Below are 19,856 nucleotides of genomic sequence, written 5' to 3' on the forward strand. Positions count from 1 at the left end.
AGGGTTGGGGTATAAGGAGTGCAGCGCTGGTGATCCAGCGCTGCTCAGCAGGTGTGGACACTCACCAGCGCTTTAATTGTCCTCCAGGGAATAAGGAGTTATCCCAGAATTCCTGTTCAGCCACTCTGCTCATCAGTTTGCACTCTACTGCTCTTGCCTCAGGTGACCCGCCCTTTAAATGCCCCGGGAATTTTAAAAATCTCCTTCCTGTTTGCTGCAGCCAGGTGTGTGTGGAGTGCAATCAGTTAATCTTTACAGGTGACCATGCCTCCACGCAGCAAACGAGCCCCAGCATGGAGCACTGACGAATTGCAGGATCTCATTAGTGTTTGGGGGAGGAAGCTGTGCAGTCCCAACTGCGCTCCAGCTGTAGGAATTACGATATCTTTGAGCAGGTATCAAGGTCCATGCTGGATAGGGGCCATGATCGGGACACACTACAAGGCAGGGTGAAAGTTAAAGAGCTGCGGAGTGCCTATTACAAAGCCCGCGAGGGGAATCGCCGATCCGGAGCTGCCCCCACGACCTGCCGTTTTTACAGGGAGATGGACGCGATACTTGGGGGTGACCCCACTGCCAATCCCAGGACAACGATGGACACTTCTGAGCAGGCTGGGGGACAGGAGGAGGAGGCAGATGCGGAGGTGGAGGCGGCGGGGGGGGGGAGGAAAACGCGAGTGAAGCTACTGGGATGGGGGAAGACATCCCAGAGTGGGCATGCAGCCAGGAGCTCTTCTCAAGCCAGGAGGAAAGTACCCAATCGCAGCAGCCAGCAGTTGCAGAAGGACAAGCAGAGGAGCGGGTTACCGGTAAGCGGCTTTTATTTTCTGGGTGGAAATGTTTCTGGAGAGGAAGGGGGGTTATGGCTGCATGCATGCCAGCCTAGATGTGGAATAGCCCATTGATGTGGTCTATCACGTCGCGGTAATCGGCTGCAGTGATCTCAGCAAAAGTTTCAGCCAGAGCATGGGCAATATGCCTGCGCAGGTTTATAGGGAGAGCCACTGTGTTCCTTGTCCCAGTCACGCTGACGCGTCCGCGCCACTGTGCCGCGAGGGGTGGGGGGACCATTTCTGAACACAGGCAAGCCGCATAGGGTCCCGGGCGGAATCCACATTGCTGTAGAAGAACCTCCCGCTGTTCCCTAGTGACTCGCAGCAGGGAGATATCTTCCAGGATTAACTCCTGTGAAAAATGTTGGGACACTCTTTAGTGAAGCTAGGGTACGTCTACACTACGGGACTATTCCGAATTTGCATAAACCGGTTTTGTAAAACAGATTTTATAAAATCGAGTGTGAGTGGCCACACTAAACACATTAAATCGGTGGTGTGCGTCCACGGTCCGAGGCTAGCGTCGATTTCTGGAGCGTTGCACTGTGGGTAGCTACTCCGTAGCTATCCCATAGTTCCCGCAGCCTCCCCCGCCCCTTGGCATTTCCGGGTTGAGATCCCAGTGCCTGATGGGGCAAAAATCATTTTCGCGGGTGGTTCTGGGTACAGCCTCAACCCTCCCTCCCGTTTCGCGCCCTTTTTGCTTGGTGAACCGTGCAGACGCCATAGCACAGCAAGCATGGACCCTGCTCAGCTCCATACCGCAATCGTGGATGTTTTAAACACCTCGCGCACTCTCGTGCAGTATATGCTGAACCAGGACCTTCAAACTGAGGCGAGTAAGAGGCGGATACGGCAGCGCGGCGATGACAGTGATGAGGACGTGGACACAGAATTATCTCAAACCGCGGGCCCTGGCGCTTTGGAGATCCTGATGGTAATGGGGCAGATTCTATCCATTGAACGCCCGATTTTGGGCCGGAAACAAGCACTGACTGGTGGGACCGCATTGTGTTGCAGGTGTGGGACGATTCCCAGTGGCTGCGAAACTTTCGCATGCGTAAGGGCACTTTCATGGAACTTTGTGACTTGCTTGCCCCTGCCCTGAAACGCCATAATACCAAGATGAGAGCAGCCCTCACAGTAGAGAAGCGAGTGGCGATAGCCCTGTGGAAGCTTGCAACGCCAGACAGCTACCGGTCAGTCGGGAATCAATTTGGAGTTGGAAAATCTACTGTGGGGGCTGCTGTGATGCAAGTAGCCAAAGCAATCACTAAGCTGCTGCTACGAAGGTTGTGACTCTGGGAAACGTGCAGGCCATAGTGGATGGCTTTGCTGCAATGGGATTCCCTAACTGTGGGGCGATAGATGGAACCCATATCCCTATCTTGGCACCGCAGCACCAGGGCACCCAGTACGTAAACCGGAAGGGTACTTTTCAATGGTGCTGCAAGCACTGGTGGATCACAAGGGACGTTTCACAAACATCCATGCGGGATGGCCAGGGAGGGTTCATGGCCTCGCGTATTCAGAAGCACTACTCTGTTTAAACGGCTGCAGCAAGGGAATTACTTCCCAGACCAGAAAATAACAGTTGGGGATGTTGAAATGCCTGTCGTTATCCTTGGGGACCCAGCCTACCCCTTGATGCCATGGCTCATGAAGCCATACACAGGCAGCCTGGACAGTGGTCAGGATCTGTTCAATTACAGGCTGAGCAAGTGCAGAATGGTGGTGGAATGTGCATTTGGCCGTTTAAAGGCTCGCTGGCGCACATTACTGACTCGCTCAGACCTCAGCCAAACCAATGTCCCCTATGTTATTGCTGCTTGCTGTATTCTCCACAATCTCTGTGAGAGTAAGGGGAGACCTTTATGGCGGGGTGGGAGGCTGAGGCAAATCACCTGGCCGCTGATTACGTGCAGCCAGACACCAGGAGATTAGAAGAGCACACCAGGAAGCGGTGCGCATCAGAGAAGCTTTGAAAACGAGCTTCATCAATGGCCAGGGTACAGTGTGACTGCTGTGTTTGTTGATGAACACCCAACCCCTTGATTGACTCAGTCCCTGTAAGCAACTCCCCTCCCCTTCGAGTACAGCTTACTTATGCAAATAAAGTCACTCTCATTTAAAAGCATGAATTCTTTATTTTTCATTATAAAAAGAGGAGAGAAGTAAGGGTGTGCTTTGGGAGGAGGAAAGGAGGGATGGAGAAGGCCATTAAAAAAATTCAGAGTAACGGCATCCTTCTGGTTGGGCTGTCCACGGGGTGGAGTGGGCGGGTGCAGGCCTCCCCACGCGTTCTTACACGTCTGGGTGAGGAGGCTAAGGAACATGGTGAGGGGGGAGGGTGGTTATACAGGGGCTGCAGCGGCACTCTGTGATCCTGCTGCCGTTCCTGAAGCTCCACAAGACGCCGGAGCATGTCAGTTTGATCACGCAGCAGCCCCAGAGTTGCATCCCGCCACCGCTGATCTTCCTGCCGCCACCGCTGATTTTCCTGCCGGTCTTCCTGCTGCCACCTCTCATCTCGGTTGTCCCTCCTGTCCTCACGTTCACTGGCCTCTTTCCTGTAATTTGAAACCACGTCCTTCCACTCATTCAGATGAGCTCTTTCATTGCGTGTAACTTCCATAATATCTGAGAACATCTCATCTCGCGTCTTCTTTTTCCTCCGCCTTATCTGTGCTAGCCTTTGGGATGGAGGAGGGACGCTTGAAAAATTTGCAGCTGCATGAGGGAGATAAATATTTAGAAAGATACATTTTACAGAACAATGGTTATACTCTTTCACAGTGAAAAGCACTATTCACCTTACATAGCACATGTGATTTCCCTACAAGGTCGCATTTTTCATCTTAATAGTGACTGCTTGCATCTCTGGGGTTACAGATCTCACAGACACAGGTCCAGGCATCAGGATTCAGCTTGCATGCGGCCATGGTAAGCCACTGTCTCAGTGATTTACCCCTCCCCCCCCAACGCATGGCTAATACCACGCTAGCTCCCTGCTAATCAACAACCTTCCCCCTCCCCCCCACCCACTGCTTGTCCGGTAGCTTGGGGAAGATCGCCTCGCCGGTGACCAAACAGAAAAGATCATCGGCATTTCACCCCTCCCCTCCCCCCGCTTCGCTACGTGCAGGAAAGTGTTTTTTTTAAGCTGCTGCATTCCACGAACCCAGTAGAAAAATGGCCACCCCCCTTACTTAAATTCCTGATTTTTAACCAGGTTATCCTGAACGATATCACTTTGCTGAGGATAACAGAACAAGATAAAGAGCGGATGCTTCTTGAATGCCAGCAGTCCCCGGGACCATACGCTGCGATGCTTTGCCACGCAATGATACCTGATTACTTGCTACATGCATGGCATGGTAAAGTGTCCTACCATGGTGGGCGGAACAAGGATGCCTTGCCCAGAAACCTTCTGCAAAGGCTTCTGGAGTACCTACAGGAGCGCTTCATCGAGATGTCCCTGGAGGATTTCCTCTCAATCCCCGGACATGTTAACAAACTTTTCTAAGTAACTATACTGTCTGCGAATGCATCCCAAGTCCTCAGGGCAAATCAATCATTAAAAAAGGCTTGCTTAAAAAACACTGTTTGCTATTTGCAAAGGTACACTCACCAGAGCTCCCTTCCAGGGCGTCATTCTCTGGAATAGTTGCTTGTGAGGGCTGGGAGCAGGGTAATTCCGTCAGGGTGATAAAAAGCTCCTGGCTGCTGGGGGTCACGGAGTGCTGTGTGCTCTCTGCGAGGTCTTCCTCTTCTTCTTCCTCTTCATCTTCCCCGTCTGCATAATCCTCAGACATGGCAGAGATTACAACCCCCACCTCGGAATCCACGGTCAGGGGTGGGGTACTTGTGGCGCAGCCCCCTAAAATTGCATGCAGCTCATCATAGAAGCGGCATGTTTTTCGACCTGCCCCGGACCTTCCATTTGCTTCTTTGGTTTTCTGGTAGGCTTGTCTGAGCTCCTTAACTTTCACTCTGCACTGCACGGAGTCCCTGCTGTGGCCTTTAGCAGTCATAGCCTTAGAAATTCTTTCAAATACTTTTTCATTTCGTCTTTTGGAACGCAGTTCTGTTAGCACTGAATCCTCTCCCCATATAGCGATCAGATCCAGTACCTCCCGAGCGGTCCATGCTGGGGCTCTTTTTCGATTCTCAGGAGACTGCATTGTTAACTGTGCTGATGAGCTGTGCGTGGTCACCTGTGATGATGAGCTCTCCACGCTGGGGAAGCAGGAAATGAATTTCAAAAGTTCGCGGGGCTTTTCCTGTCTACCTGGCCAGTGCATCCGAGTTGAGAATGCTGTCCAGAGCGGTCACAGTGGTGCACTGTGGGATACCGCCCGGAGGCCAATACCGTCGATTTGCGGCCACACTAACCCTATTCCAATATGGTAATCCCGATATTAGCGCTACTCCTCTCATCGGGGAGGAGTACAGAAACCGGTTTAAAGAGCCCTTTATATCGATATAACGGGCCTCGTAGTGTGGACGGGTGTGGCGTTAAATCGGTTTTACGCTCGTAAAACCGATTTAAACGCCTAGTGTAGACCAGGCCCTAGTGATAGAGATAGGGAGATAGTGAAGATCACCCCTGCAGCTGCATCTTCACTCAACCCCTCTATCACTGCAGCTTACCCGAAGCAACCAGCACCCCTCTATCACTCAAGCCCCACTTCTCCCTCTATAAGCACCCCTCACTCACCATTTCTTGGCTTCTGTTGTGTTATGTGTGTGGTAAAAGAATGCTAAAGTGAGGATTAAGAACTCCTTCAGGGTGTGGGAATTTAAGTCTGGAGATAATGAACACAATGCTTCCCTGGGAAATGTTGTCATTTCTGGCTTTCTACAGTGACCTTGACTGCTGGACTGAGCAGATGTACCACAGCACAGAGGCTGCACAATTTGAGGAAAAATCCCCGAAAGAGCAAGGAGGACATGTTGAAAACTGTTCTTCATCACTCTGCTAGAGAGAGTAAAACCTTGCAGGAGTGGAGAGCAAAGAAAAGCATGATCCGCCAGAGACATTGGCGTAGAAACGCAGTGGCAAAGAGGAAAAGCACAAACCAGCTGCTAGACATCCTGTCGCGCCAAGCGGACTCTCTCCAGGCTATCGTAGCCATGCAGGCAGAGCAGTCCCGTGCTGCCCCACAGCCCCCCCCCGTCCCAAAGCTTTTTGCCTTGTGCCCCAATGTCAGCTCAAACCCCCTTTCCCCAGCATCCAGGTTCTTACCACCACCAGCTGCCTCCACCACCTGTACGTTCACCAACCAGCCCTGATACCTACCACCCTTACCCTCTGCACTCAACCCCCATCACCATGCAGTATATGCACCCTGAAGTGCAGGATTAATTAAACAGCACTCCAGACAGGACATATGCAAACTTGTAACTGTACAGTTCACCAACCCACACCCCTGCCCTCTTGTGTTCATGAAATGTTGTGTGTCTGTCTGTCTGTCAAGGAAGTTTTTTTCTTTTCAATAAAACAATTCTTGGCTTTGAAAACAGTCTTTATTATAGCAGATAGTGAAAGATACCTTAGCCCAGTAAAGAAACAGGCACTGCAAATCATTTTAGGGATAATAGAATAACTGTGTAAACAGTGCACTTCACTCCCATGCAAGACAGCCAACATTACTGTTGGCTTTCAGCCTCAAATTCTTCCCTCAAGGCATCCCTAATCCTTGAAGCCCTGTGCTGGGCCTCTCTATTAGCCCTGCTCTCTGGCTGTGCATATTCAGCCTCCAGGACTTGAACCTCGGTGGTCCATGCCTGACTGAATGTTTCACCCTTCCCTTCACAAATATTATGGAGGGTACAGCAAGCGGATATAACCGCGGGGATGCTGCTTTCCCCCAAGTCTAGCTTCCCATACAAGGACCTCCAGCGGGCTTTTAAACGCCCAAAAGCACACTCCACAGTCATTCGGCACTGGCTCAGCCTGTAGTTGAACCGGTCCTTGCTCCTGTCAAGCTTCCCTGTATAGGGTTTCATGAGCCAAGGCAGTAACGGGTAAGCGGGGTCTCCAAGGATCACAATGGGCATTTCGATGTCCCCTACTGTGATCTTCCTGTCTGGGAAAAAAGTCCCTGCCTGCATCTTCCTGAACAGGCCACTGTTCCGAAAGATGCGTGCATCCTGCACCTTTCCAGGCCAGCCTGTGTAAATGTCAATAAAACGCCCACGGTGATCCACAAGCGCCTGGAGAACCATAGAGAAATACCCCTTACGATTAACGTACTCTGATGCCAGGTGGGGGGGGCCAGAATAGGAATATGCGTCCCATCTATCGCCCCTCCACAGTTAGGAAAACCCATTTGTGCAAAGCCATCCACAATGTCCTGCACGTTCCCCAGAGTCACGGTCTTTCTTAGCAGGATGCGATTAATTGCCTTGCAAACTTGCATCAAAACGATTCCAACGGTCGACTTTCCCACTCCAAACTGGTTCCTGACCGACCGGTAGCTGTCTGGAGTTGCCAGCTTCCAGATTGCAATAGCCACCCGCTTTTCCACCGTCAGGGCAGCTCTCAATCTTGTGTCCTTGCGCCGCAGAGTGGGGGCGAGCTCAGCACACAGTCCCATGAAAGTGGCTTTTCTCATACGAAAGTTCTGCAGCCACTGCTCGTCATCCCAGACTTCCATGACGATGTGATCCCACCACTCAGTGCTTGTTTCCCAAGCCCAAAAGCGGCATTCAACGGTGCTGAGCATTTCCGTGAATGCCACAAGCACTGTAGTGTCACACGCGGCAGGAGAATCGATATCGATATCATCGTCAGACTCCTCACTGTCACTTTGGAGCTGAAGGAATAGCTCGACTGCCAAACGTGTTGTGCTGGCGACACTCATCAGCACAGTCCTCAGCAGCTCGGGCTCCATTTGCCACAGAAATCGTGATTCACACACAGAGAGTAAAACAGAAAGACACTCACAATGGCGCCAAACGTTGTTGGAAAGACTGAATGCTGGGATGTGAAGCGATGCACCACGGGGCATTGCCACAGGAAGCGGAATGACCCGCACACTTCCTTCCCCTTCCCACAATACTCAGCGCCAAAATGGGACGAGGTGCTCTGTGGGATAGCTGCCCACAATGCGCCTCTCAATACAGCGCTGGAAAGTGCTGCAAGTGTGGCCACACTGCAGCGCTGGTAGCTGTCAGTGTGGCCACACTCCAGCGCTGGCCCTACACAGCTGCATGACCAGCGCTGTAACTCCCAGCGCTGCAACTTGTAAGTGTAGCCAAGCCCTAAGTGTGTTAACCACTAGGCCACCTAACTCATCAATGACTCTATTACACTCCTACAGGGGAATCCAATTGTTTATAAACATTTCTTCTGAAGGAAGAAAATGACACATCAATTTCTAGATCTCATTTCACTAAAACATAAACAGAAATAGATATCAAAATTGTTATGAGCTTTCCTTCCCTTATATGTTATTTCTCTTTATCATCAATACAAAGTTAAGGCTGGGTGATTATTTTTATTCAACTTCCTTTTTTCTATTGCTTCCCCACAAACACCCCCCCATAACATTTTGGTGTGAAGTTTATCTAGTTTAGACTTAATCTAGTTTTATAAACTTTGGGGTAACACACCCTGTCCTGGGGCCCAGCCCCTTCCCATTCAGGAAGAGACAAAAACTCCTCTGGGCTCAAGTGACCTCATTCCTACAGGGCCTGCTCCACTTGGAAGAAATGATCTTCAAAGGGAGAGGCTGTCACAGGAGGGGGCAGCGACCAGGAGGGAGGCTGCTGGAACTCATGGGAGCTGATTCTTGCAACGGAGCCACTCGGAGGAAGACAACTTACCTAGGCTATTCCGTGGGGCTGGAGAGGGGAAGCTACGACCTTTGTTGGAAAAATTCCAAGCCCTAGTGGGCTGCCCTGTCCCTTCCACAAAGAAGCAGGTGCCAACAGGCGCCAGGTCCCCTCCCCTGCTAATCCCCTGGGGCGCCCTGAGCCCCGCGGGGCCCCCCAAAGCTGGAGCCTGGGGCACATGCCCCTCTGCTCCCCCCTCCATCAGCTGACGGAGGGGAAAAAGTCAGCTGTGTGCAGTCTGGTCCAACATCCGGCTCTTACCAGAACGTTGCACTGGCGCGCATCGGCCCACTTTCACCTCTGTCTCCACTGATATGGGGACTAAGGCCCAGAGAGCTAAGCAACACCCATAGTTATGTTGCCTCGCCTGCCCAGAGAGCAAACAGTCCTTTCCCCTCCACTGAGTAACAATACCCATATATCAGAGGGGTAGCCGTGTTAGTCTGGATCTGTAAAAGCAGCAAAGAGTCTTGTGGCACCTTATAGACTAACAGACGTTTGGGAGCATGAGCTTTCGTGGGTGAATACCCACTTCGACGGATGAACAAAACTGAAGTACACACAGGTTTCATAAAAATAGTGCAGAAAATTCCCCACTTCATCACCCCTTCCTGAACTAGCCAGACTTCTATAGAGTCTTTTGAAAGACTCTGAGGCCACGTCTATACTTACCCGCCGGGTCGACGCGGCGAGTTCGACTTCTCGGAGTTCGAACTATCGCGTCTGATCTAGACGCGATAGTTCGAACTCCGGAAGCGCCGCGGTCGACTCCGGTACTCCACCGCGGCAGGAGGAGTTGCCGGAGTCGACCTTGGAGCCGCGGAGTTCGCTTCCGCGGCGTCTGGACGGTAAGTCATTCGAACTAGGGTAGTTCGAATTCAGCTACGTTATTCACGTAGCTGAATTCGCGTACCCTAGTTCGAACCAGGGGCTGTGTGTAGACCAGGGCTGAGACTGAGGGCTCATCTGCACTGAAAACTTACACCCCTCAGACATGTAGCTATGTCAACCCAAACCCAGTTGGAAAGACTTTTAAGGGGAATGGGTCTCTGAAAACATCGAAACAGGCCCTAAAATGGTCCAACCTATTACATCAACCCTCCTCAGCCTGACAAACACAGAGAAGTAAAAATAAATTGATACACAGTTGTGTGACTGGTCAACAATTGTAATTGTGGGAAAAGGGATATTGAAACTTACCAACTTCTTCAGTAAGTTTCCCTTAAAAATACAGAAATAAATATAAATTATTTTCCTCTTGTGCTTCATGAAACAGAGTTAAAAGACAACACCCTATAGGTGCAAAATTCATTAGGAGCATGGAAGGACAAGCCCAATTTATTTGGAAATTGGGCAGATATTTTTTATAGATGAAGTGAATCTGGAGCATGGACAGCTGTGTCTGAGTTATGTGACGGCCGATATGATTTTTTTTCCTAACTGAAGAAGAAATGTGTTTATTTACTGATTTATCACTGGGGCATTTCTGTTGGACCTATCACTGTAACACTGAGGTGCAATACATTTTGTTAGCAAAAAAGAGATGGAATACAAATCTGAGAACCTTCTCTCACGTGGAACCAGAAATAGACAGTGATAACTGCCTGAGAACTAGGAAGAGAGGGGTAGGAAGGACCAAGCAGAACACAGATGTATCTGCTCTGATCAGATTCTCTGGTTCAGTTCTATTGTCTGAGACTCTCCTCCCTTCTGTCTCTCCGAGAAGCTCATAGACAATTGTGTAGCCATGGTCTAAAATTGTATTTGTGGAAAAAGGGAAACTGAAACTTACCAACGTCTTCAGTAAGTTTCCCTGAAAAGTACACAAATAAATATAATTTATTCTCATTGCCTTGCTTCATGAAGCAGAGTTAAAAGGCTACATCCTATCGGTACAAAATTCATTAGGAGCATGGAGGGAAAAGTCCGATTTATTGGGAAATTGGGCTGGTATTTATGGATGAGGTTCAGCAGGGCATGGACAGCTGTGTCTGAGTTATGTGATCATGCGTATGGTTTTTTTTCTAACTGAGGAACAAATGTGTTTACTTACTGATTTACGACAGGGGCACGTCTATACGGCCCATCACTGTAATGTCAAGGTGCATTACACTTTATTAGCAATGAAAAAAAAAAGAGAGAGAGAGAGAGAGGGATGAGGTGAAATAGGAGAGGCTAGGCTTTGCAGAACCTTCTCTCAAATGGGACCAGAGACAAAAAGCAATAGCTGCCCGAGAACTGGGAAGAGAGGGAGGTGGAGGACCAAGCAGAAAAGAGATGTATCTTCTATGATCCGATTCAGTTCTATTGTCTGAGACTCTCCTCCTTTCTATTCTCTCCTCTGTACCTCTGCCCCCACCCTCTATCAATAAATTCACATGCATTCTTCTTCTTTATTTAGGACCAGATCAGCAGATCACATGTTCTTTTCGTGCTAAATCCCTAAATTGCCCTTATTTATTTATTAGAAAAAAACTCTTTATTTACAGTATATTTCTCCCTCTGATATTTACCTTTCATTTTAAACAGATAAACAGTGAGGCCAATGAAACAAAACAAAACCACCAGGATCACACTCAGAGCCACCATCCAGGGATTCACCCTTGGGAAAAAGGAATCTGAAAAACAAAACACCCAGGGCTTGCCTTAGTTTGGAAGTGGTGACTAAATGCAGAATTTTTTTCATACAAATACACAAATAGTGCCCAGCAGGATTTGTGTGAGGAAAGAGTGAAAGAATGGCCATGTCTACACTACACAAAACACCAGAAACTGTTTTTAAATACGGCTCCAATCAACACAACTTTACCAGTGATTTATCCTTGAAAACACAGCCCTGATTTGTTTCATTTCTATTCAGAGGGCCACAGAGATCAGAGGCAAATTCTCTACTCATAAAACCCCATTGACTCTAATAGGGTTATAACAGAAAAGAATCTGGCCTTTAGCAGTAAGCAATATTCAGAAACTGCCAGATTAATTAGCATATTTTTGAAAAATCCACAGTTACCCCCTAATATTGGGAAAAAACATAATCACAATTTGTCCAAACACTTGTGCAGCAAATTAACTAATTTCCATTTGCTCTTCTCGTGTTCACAGTGATTCGGTCATCTAAACAGGATGGGATTTTCAAATGTGCCTAAGGTCTTTTCCACACATGGCTTGTGCTCTGATTTAGTGAACCTGGGAAAACCCTCTTACGGGGTCATTCTTAAATTGGTTCAAGAGTTGACAACATAGGAGGGTTGCACCAATTTAAATAAATTGATGCACAAAACCTTAAATCATAAGTCAGCTTCATAGTGCTCTATCTCCATTTAGCTGAAGTCGATAAGGAATTGATTGAAGCTAAATCTATTTAGGGCACTCTGAAACTGATACAAGAAGTGTTCACACAAGCAGATGTCATCCATTAACTAATCAGTACATCTTCTGTGTGTAGAGAAGAGGTAAAATGAGTCCTTTTGTGGATCCGGATCAAAGTAAATTAAGGAATGCAAGTCCCATTGAATGTCAGTAAAAACAAGATCACATGACTGAGGTGACATTTCACAAAGGTAATGAAGTTGGTGAAGTGACCAGATCACTAGAGCCCTGTGTGGATACAGAATTGGTATCCGCATCCAATCTGCAATCCCCCAAAATGATGAGGCTATCTGTGGCTATAAAGCAGATATTTGTGGGTTTACAGGACTCTACCGATCACAATCAAGCCAGAGTACAAAATTTGCCACATTCAAAAAAATCATTAAGGTGAATTTAAGGTTACAGGAGCCTAGTGCATCAGTGGATTGAGTGAAAGTTCCTTCTCAAAAAGGTTGGAAGGTGTGTGTGTGTGCGTGCACGTGCACACATACTAGAATATCAGGAAAGTCGAACTTAAAATTAAATTTACTTGAAATTCAAAATGTTGATAGTCTGAATACTCACAATTAAGGGAATCAAATTGCTTAAAATGTAACCTGTAAAGACACTATCTTCTGTGTTTGTGCATGGATTATGAAATATCCAACATAGATGTTTCAGTTCTTTTCTTCCTATGTTTTGTTTCGTTTCTAGTGGTGGTGAGTTCAGTGTAGGATTTGGATGGTAACTGACCTGCTATATAAACTGCTGATTCCTTTTCTTGATTGAGAACGGTGTTCCTGATGCAACACAACAAGTTTTGGTTTGAATGCTCTACTACAATGAGAGCAGTTTCTGTTTCAAACAGGCTGTTATCTCTTTGGGATGTTGTTTCAGAGAGTGATGGTAAATGTCGCCCACTGAGATCTTTCCACAGAACTTCAGGCTCTGGGTACCAACCAGCTGACTGACAAACCACCCGAATCCCTCCATCCTGGTGACCCTCCACAGAGATGAGAGGAGCAGAGCCCAGACCTAAGGGGAAATACATAAAGGTGTCAATTCCATATGTTAATAAAACAGAAGGGACAGTTTGTGGATCCCTTACTCACACTAGAAAGCACTAATTCATGCGGGTAGTCAGTAGAAGGGATAAATGAATACTAGAATGTCTGAAATCCCAAGACTTATGGACACAAAAATTTGAACAAATATTTAAAATAGTTTCACTGAGTCAGTGGGAGATATTGTCATCTCAACACAGGAGCAACTGAGTGCTGACACCTTTGGAGATATGACAGTGTAGATAACTGAATAGGATCTGAACTTTAGAAAATCTGATCATTAGTGCACTGGATAGATCTAGTTATTTAAACAAAAAAATCTTATTGGTTCATGGTGAAAGTGTTAAAGCAGCAGGAGGAAAATGCTCAGTCTTGTCTAAGAGTGATAAATGCATAATTTCCCCTTCCCACTAGGACACTCTGCACTCCATATCCACCATAGTAATATGATTATGGTATGATTATGATATAATTATGTTGCATCTTGTACAAGATGTATCAAGTAAGGTATCAATGGAAAAAGTTATGATTGGCTGAATAATTATCCTATTTGTATGCATGTATCATTTTTGTATCTGGAGTTGTGAATATTGACTATGCATCTGTATTTCAAATGTGCTTGTTCTGGATAACACCCACAACTAGCCTTTCAGGTGCAACAGTGAAGAAGCTAGACAGTGCTAATGGCCCATCAGCAAAAACAATGGGCCATGGAAAAGTCTTGTCCTCATCACCAATTGGCCTCACTTTCCCCACAACCCAACATCTGGATATACCTCTGGAAGAGCACAGACTTTGAACCGGTGAAGTGCTGGTCCCAGTTGGGAAAGATGGAAACCCTGCCTGTGTATGAAACATCTATAAATTGATTGTACTATCTAATACACTTTTTGATTCAAATCCTCTGTGGCATATTAGGCTTAGATTGGGTTTTTGTTTATTTGCTTAATAATCAACTTTGATCTCTTTGCTATCACTTATAATCACTTAAAATCTATCTTTCTGTAGTTCATCAATCTTATATTTATATAAGATTTATATATATACCTAAAATAGTGTGATTTGAGTGGAGTCAGCTCAGTTAACAAAATTTTTTGTGTATATTCCTCTCCACATCGAGGGAGGGGCGAAGTGGGTAATTGTAATAATCTTTACTGGTCAGGCTTTTGACCAGGGCAGGATGATACAGATCCAGGGTCCTAGGTTGGGGAGCTGGGGGGTCTTTTGGCTGAAGCTTCGCTATTGTTGGTTCATGAGTGCCTGGCCAGATGCATTCATGCACAAAGATGGGTGTGGTCCCTGCCTGTGGATGTTGATGTGAGTGCAAGTGTGGAGGGTTTTGCAGCTTGTCACAACATCACGGTGCAAGAGGGAACCCAGACTGGTGAGACAGGGGGCTCAGCTTTACCCCAGTTCCAAATGGTACCCCAGGGGAACCCATCACACCCACCACCACCATCACCATTATACAGTCTTAGCAAATAAGAATACTGCATTTGATTTTAACTACACCTGTGAAGAACAACCAACAGTGAACCAATATGACAGTCATAAAAGTCTGTCAGTCCCATCTTAGCCACACATCCTAGAAATGACTGCAGAGCAACTGGAAGACCATGTGTGTCCAGAAGTCTTTCCCCTCTTGACTAAAGCCCGTTTTGGGGTCAGTCAAGATTGGGTGAGAAAGTGCCTTGGCCATTCTGAAAATGTTTTTAACAACATGTTGGGAAAGTTTCCAACATATTTTCCTCATAGGAAAGTGGCTGTTTGCTGAAAGTTAGATACACTGGGTTATTGTGAAATATTTTACAAGCAGGGAGTCACGGTTGTAACAGGAAAAAATAAAGCCTGCAGACCACACACAGCTAAAACTGATGGGAGCTACTGACCTGCTACCCGCAGTTCCAATACAGTTTCTCCATAAAAAGTATCATCTTGAACAAAACAGAGGTATCGTCCTTCATCAGCAAGTCTGATATCGAGAATCCTCAGGGGAACAATCCCATCTGTGAGTCCGGCTTTCAAAAGCTCTGTCCTTCCCCAATAGTCTGGCATCTGCCCATCATACTGATCCTTCCCATCACGATACAGGTGCACAAAAGATGCAAAATCAGATCGGAACCATCTCACCTCCATGTTTGCAGCACTCATGCTGGGGGACAGGTGACAGGGTAACACAGTTTCCTGACCCCGGATGGCAGAGACAGGGTCAGAAGGTCCAATCACTGTGAACTTTGCTGGAAAATGCACCATGAAAGTAACAACAACAAAAAGCGGGTCAGAGGAAAGAGGGAATTTGATATGAAGGACACAGCCAAGAGGTTCCATTTCAGACAAACTTTCCAAACTTCAGCCAGGGACAGACACCAGCATGGAACATTTCAGCCTGAATGTTTAAGAGAGGGCAGCACTCATGGGCAGTGGGACTGGGGCTCTGTTATAAGAACACTCAGCCTCAGTGTATGGCACAGGCACTCAGCACTGAGATGGGGCGTGCAGTTGATAATAGGCAAACTTGGCACATGATACAGACACAGTTCATGGTACAGAAAGTGGGGAGCTAAGAATTGGTAGGTTCAGTGCATGACAGAGGCACACAGTGCTGACACGGGATGGGAAGCTGAAGACAGGAGTATTCAGTCCATGTCACAGTCACACATGAGAGAAACTGAGGCAGAGAAATGGTAATGGACATTTTTGGTGTATAGTTGAGACAAGCTTTCTATTTAACAGCCTATTTTCCTGAGTGTTCTCAAATTGACACGCTTACTGACGTTGCCATGACATTTTCTGGGCCACAGCAGGAATAAGGGTAGGGTTGATGGGCCATATTTGCTGTTCTTTCACCAAGGTGTTCCTGAGACATGGCCATATTGCTAGAACTAATTTTTGGTCAAGTGTGGTTCAATGCTTCACATGCTCAAGAGACCAAATAACTAAACTTAGTGAACATTATTGTATAAAGACAAAACAGTGCACTACATAAAGGAGACATATAAATCCTCCTCCCAGGAAGCGAGTCTTATCTTTCAGCATACTCACTTTACACAAAAGGTGTGCTACAAAAATCCACTTACACCACAGCTGTTTACAAATGAAAAAGCACTTTAACCGTCATGTAAGATCCAACCCACCATTTTTGGATACCACACTCCAAACATGATGGGTGTTGAGGTACATCCCAAACAGTGCTAGGATACACCTTTCATGGCTTTGGTAGGCTTCCTATTTTCTATTGTGAACGCTAACTTCAGATTTGTAAAGAGTTGTGGGATATTAGATATTGGTGAACAGAATTGTGGGAAAAGCATCATACATTCAGTTAACTCAACTTCCCAACTCTCTCTCTCGCTCTCTGTCTCTAATGTATATTATAGGACTACCATACATATAATGCCTAATAATATGATGTATACTACACCTAACATATATGTATTAGCGAAAAGGTCCAATTTAAAGTCACATGACATCAATATATTCTGGTTCATCTTATGTTTTTGTGCACATTACTCTCAAACTAGGGGTCTGATCTTTTTTACACCTGAAACCCACTAAGTTATTTTTTTTTATTTATTATTGTGATTATTAAACACTTCAGTAAGTGTCCACCCAATGCTTTGGGCATCTTTGACAATCTTCTAAAAATACTTGTGTGAAGAAACAGACCTGAGCACTATCCCAGGAGCAAATAAAATAACCCGGCAGCAGCACAATCAGAGCAAAGATTGAATAATGATGGCGGTGATCTTGCTGTTTGATTAAATTGACACACTGTGAGTAGTTCCATTGACTTTGAGTGCAGCATGTTGTTAAGATACTTCAGGGCAGGGGCGGCTCTAGGCACCAGCAAACCAAGCTGGTGCCTGGGGCGGCCAAATCTAGGGGGCGGCAGGCTGGGCCGGTGGACCTGCCGCGGACGACCGGACCTGCCGCAGGCATGACTGCGGAGGGGGCGCTCGTCCCGCGGCTCGGCTGGACCTCCCGCAGGTATGACTGCGGCAGCTCAAGCGGAGCCGCCGGAGCCGCGAACCGTCCGCAGCCGTGCCCGCGGGAGGTCCGCTGTTCCCGTGGCTCGGGTGGAGCTCCCGCAGTCATGTCATGCCTGCGGCAGGTCCGCTCGTCCCGGGGCTCCGGTGGACCTGCCGCGGGAGCTCAACCGGAGCCGCGGGAAGAGGGGACCCGCCGCGGGACCGAGGAAGGGCGGCGCTGCACACCGCGCTGCCTGGGGCAGCCTATTTTCTAGAGCCGCCCCTGCTTCAGGGGCCTAAATAAATCCTTTAAGGAACAGCAGACACAGGGCAGATTCCTACCTGATTCCATCCTGTGAACATAACAAGTAAAGAAGAAAATAATAAACCCAGGGAAAGGGAAGCAGTCTCTGGAGCTGTGGCAGAATGAGAGAACCTTCATCTTCACTGTAACTTGATCTAGAAAACAGGAAGGAGGAAAAAAATGATCATCGTGAGTATAATACTGAAAAACATTAAATCATTAAAGTCAAACATTAAAGAGGGCACAGTAAATAAATACATTGTTACGTGAACTCTTTCATATTATGAAGTTAGAACAGCCATTCAATTAAAGTTGAAAATGTGATTTCTTTACAAGTCTGATTTTTTCCCATCCCTACAAAATCCATATTAAAAAAAAAAAAGTCAGATCGGTGTAAAAGTTGCTAGAAATTCTACCAATGGAGAAAAAAGATTTAAGGAATTAGAAAGCGTGCGTGTCAGAAAGAGAGAGTCCAATATGTATTTTTTTACCAATTTATTTTCTTTCGACATATCAGAGGCAAAATGATTCAGTCCCATAAACAAAGTTATAAGTAACATGGAACACAGAGAAAGACGCTTCATAAAATTAGATTTAAAGAGCTTGTAACTTACTTTACAAAACAGAAATGTACAGGAAGTTAATCCATAGCAAATCTCCCTTTGAAGGCATTCAGAGCAAGATCAGGTCCAGTTTTCTTGAATAAAACATCAGAGCAAAGAAATAGATTCTTAAATCAAATAACCGGAATAGTCTGGAGTTACATTACAATGAAAGGAGAGGGGGAAATAGCTCATGTATCATTCTGAATATATCATTCAAATGCAAAGTTTATATTCAGAGTCAGACACATCTATCCTAGGATTATTAGATCATTTTGCAGTTAATAATTCACGCAGGGAATAAATGTCTACTAGGAGATATCAAAGGACAAGGGAGATGATATTCAAGTGACAGAAGCTCACCTACCTGATACATCCTGGAAATAAGCTTTGGAACAGTTTTGAGCTCTCTCTGGTGTTCCAAGGTTTTCTAAAAGCCTCATACATTCTCCTCTGGTTAGTTTACATTATCAGTGACTATTTCAGTGATGAGATTGAAAAAATAATTCTTACTAAGATATTACAGAGACAACGAGTTGAATCCTGGTCTTTCCTTCCATTTTTCTGCCAAAATGGTGTTTATTTTTTGTTGGAAACTGAAGTGTCTCTCTCGATGCCTTCCAAAAGCAAAAGTAGAAAAGGAACTGGAATGCTATGGTGATTTCAGTCCCTACCACACTCTTGTTCCGGTTTAGAGATAAGGATCCTCTCCCAAAGAAGTCCTCCTAGGGTGCCAGTGTTGGTGACAGCAGAGTCAAATATCCAAGTGCCTTCAATCTGGCTGAAGGCAATGAGAATTTCAAAGGAGGCTCAGCTTCTTACTCCTGGAGAACTGCTAAATTCTGTCATAATAAACATTATATTTTTCATCTCATGCTCCAAATGGAAACTCTCTTTTAATTACTTCAGTAATAAACAGCCTTTGTCGGGCTACACTGGAGTTTATGGTGAAGGGAGTGTCTTTATTGCTCTAAGGTTGAAGGTTAAAGCTCAACCCATCTCTGTTCTCAGGTAGGAGTTAAACAGGGTTCAAACTGTGTTAGTTGATTCTAAGTTCTGACTGGTCAGCAGACCTGGTGCTCTCTTTGTGATGGGATCCCTGGGGCACAATCTGGAACTGGGGTACTGCTGTGCCCCCTTAACTCTCCAGCCTAGGGTATCTGTCACAATGCTTTGCTAGTGAAAAGAAACAACCCCCTCCAGGTGCTGTTATCACTCAGCAGAACAGCAGGGGGAGCCCCACACCCAGCTAGATTGTCTAAATGCTCCCAGAGCCACTCATGAATCACACAGAGAAAGGAACCAGCCAATTCACCCCAGGTCCCAGCCTTACTCCCCAGAGTTGTACCATCTTGTCCTGGCCAGAAGCCTGACCAGTGTACGTTTATTACCCAGCCCTCCACCCCTCCCCCTTCAATGTGAAGAGGACGTGCATCAGCTTTTGTAAACTGAGCTGAGACTTCCCAGGCACGTCCGTCAAAACACACTGTTTTGGGTAAAATATAAAATGGATTTATTATCTACAGAAAGATCGATTTTAAGCGGTTATAAGCGCTAGGCATAAAAGGTCAGAGATTTTTACAAAAGAAAATAAAAGGTAAATGTACAATCTAAATCCTGCACCCTACACTTCCCAAGATTGCAGCTGAGTTTTCTCTAGCAGCAGCAGGATTGGCTGCTTTAAATGCTATATTTACAATACCCCCACTACCACCACCACCGCCTCAGAGATTGTACCCTGGACCTGTAGCCCTACAAGTACCAACCCCCTTGAGCCAAGGGAACTACCTCATTGGCTACTTTGGAGTAAGTGGAACCAGCCACTAGGGGGCACCGCACTCCCACATCCTACCCAATGGTCAGATGAGTGAATCTGACTCCCCCCACCACCCCTT

The 19,856-nt window shown here is 46.5% G+C and overlaps 1 protein-coding gene across 1 annotated transcript in view; it reads right to left on the reverse strand.

Annotated features, from left to right (window-relative positions):
* Positions 1-18,394, reverse strand: part of LOC120383509 (myelin-oligodendrocyte glycoprotein-like) — a 35,014-nt gene extending 16,620 nt beyond the window's left edge. Inside the window, exons 1-6 of the mRNA XM_039501680.1 lie at positions 18,329-18,394; positions 17,398-17,514; positions 14,977-15,324; positions 11,189-11,293; positions 10,468-10,488; positions 9,876-9,896 (exon numbers count right to left, since the gene is read on the reverse strand). Of these exons, the coding sequence (XP_039357614.1) occupies positions 9,876-9,896; positions 10,468-10,488; positions 11,189-11,293; positions 14,977-15,324; positions 17,398-17,497 (595 nt within the window). The 5' untranslated portion in view covers positions 17,498-17,514; positions 18,329-18,394. The remainder of the gene's footprint in view (positions 1-9,875; positions 9,897-10,467; positions 10,489-11,188; positions 11,294-14,976; positions 15,325-17,397; positions 17,515-18,328) is intronic.
* Positions 18,395-19,856: the final 1,462 nt, after the last annotated feature.

Source organism: Mauremys reevesii, linkage group 15, assembly GCF_016161935.1.
Source record: "Mauremys reevesii isolate NIE-2019 linkage group 15, ASM1616193v1, whole genome shotgun sequence".
NCBI lineage: Eukaryota > Metazoa > Chordata > Testudines > Geoemydidae > Mauremys > Mauremys reevesii.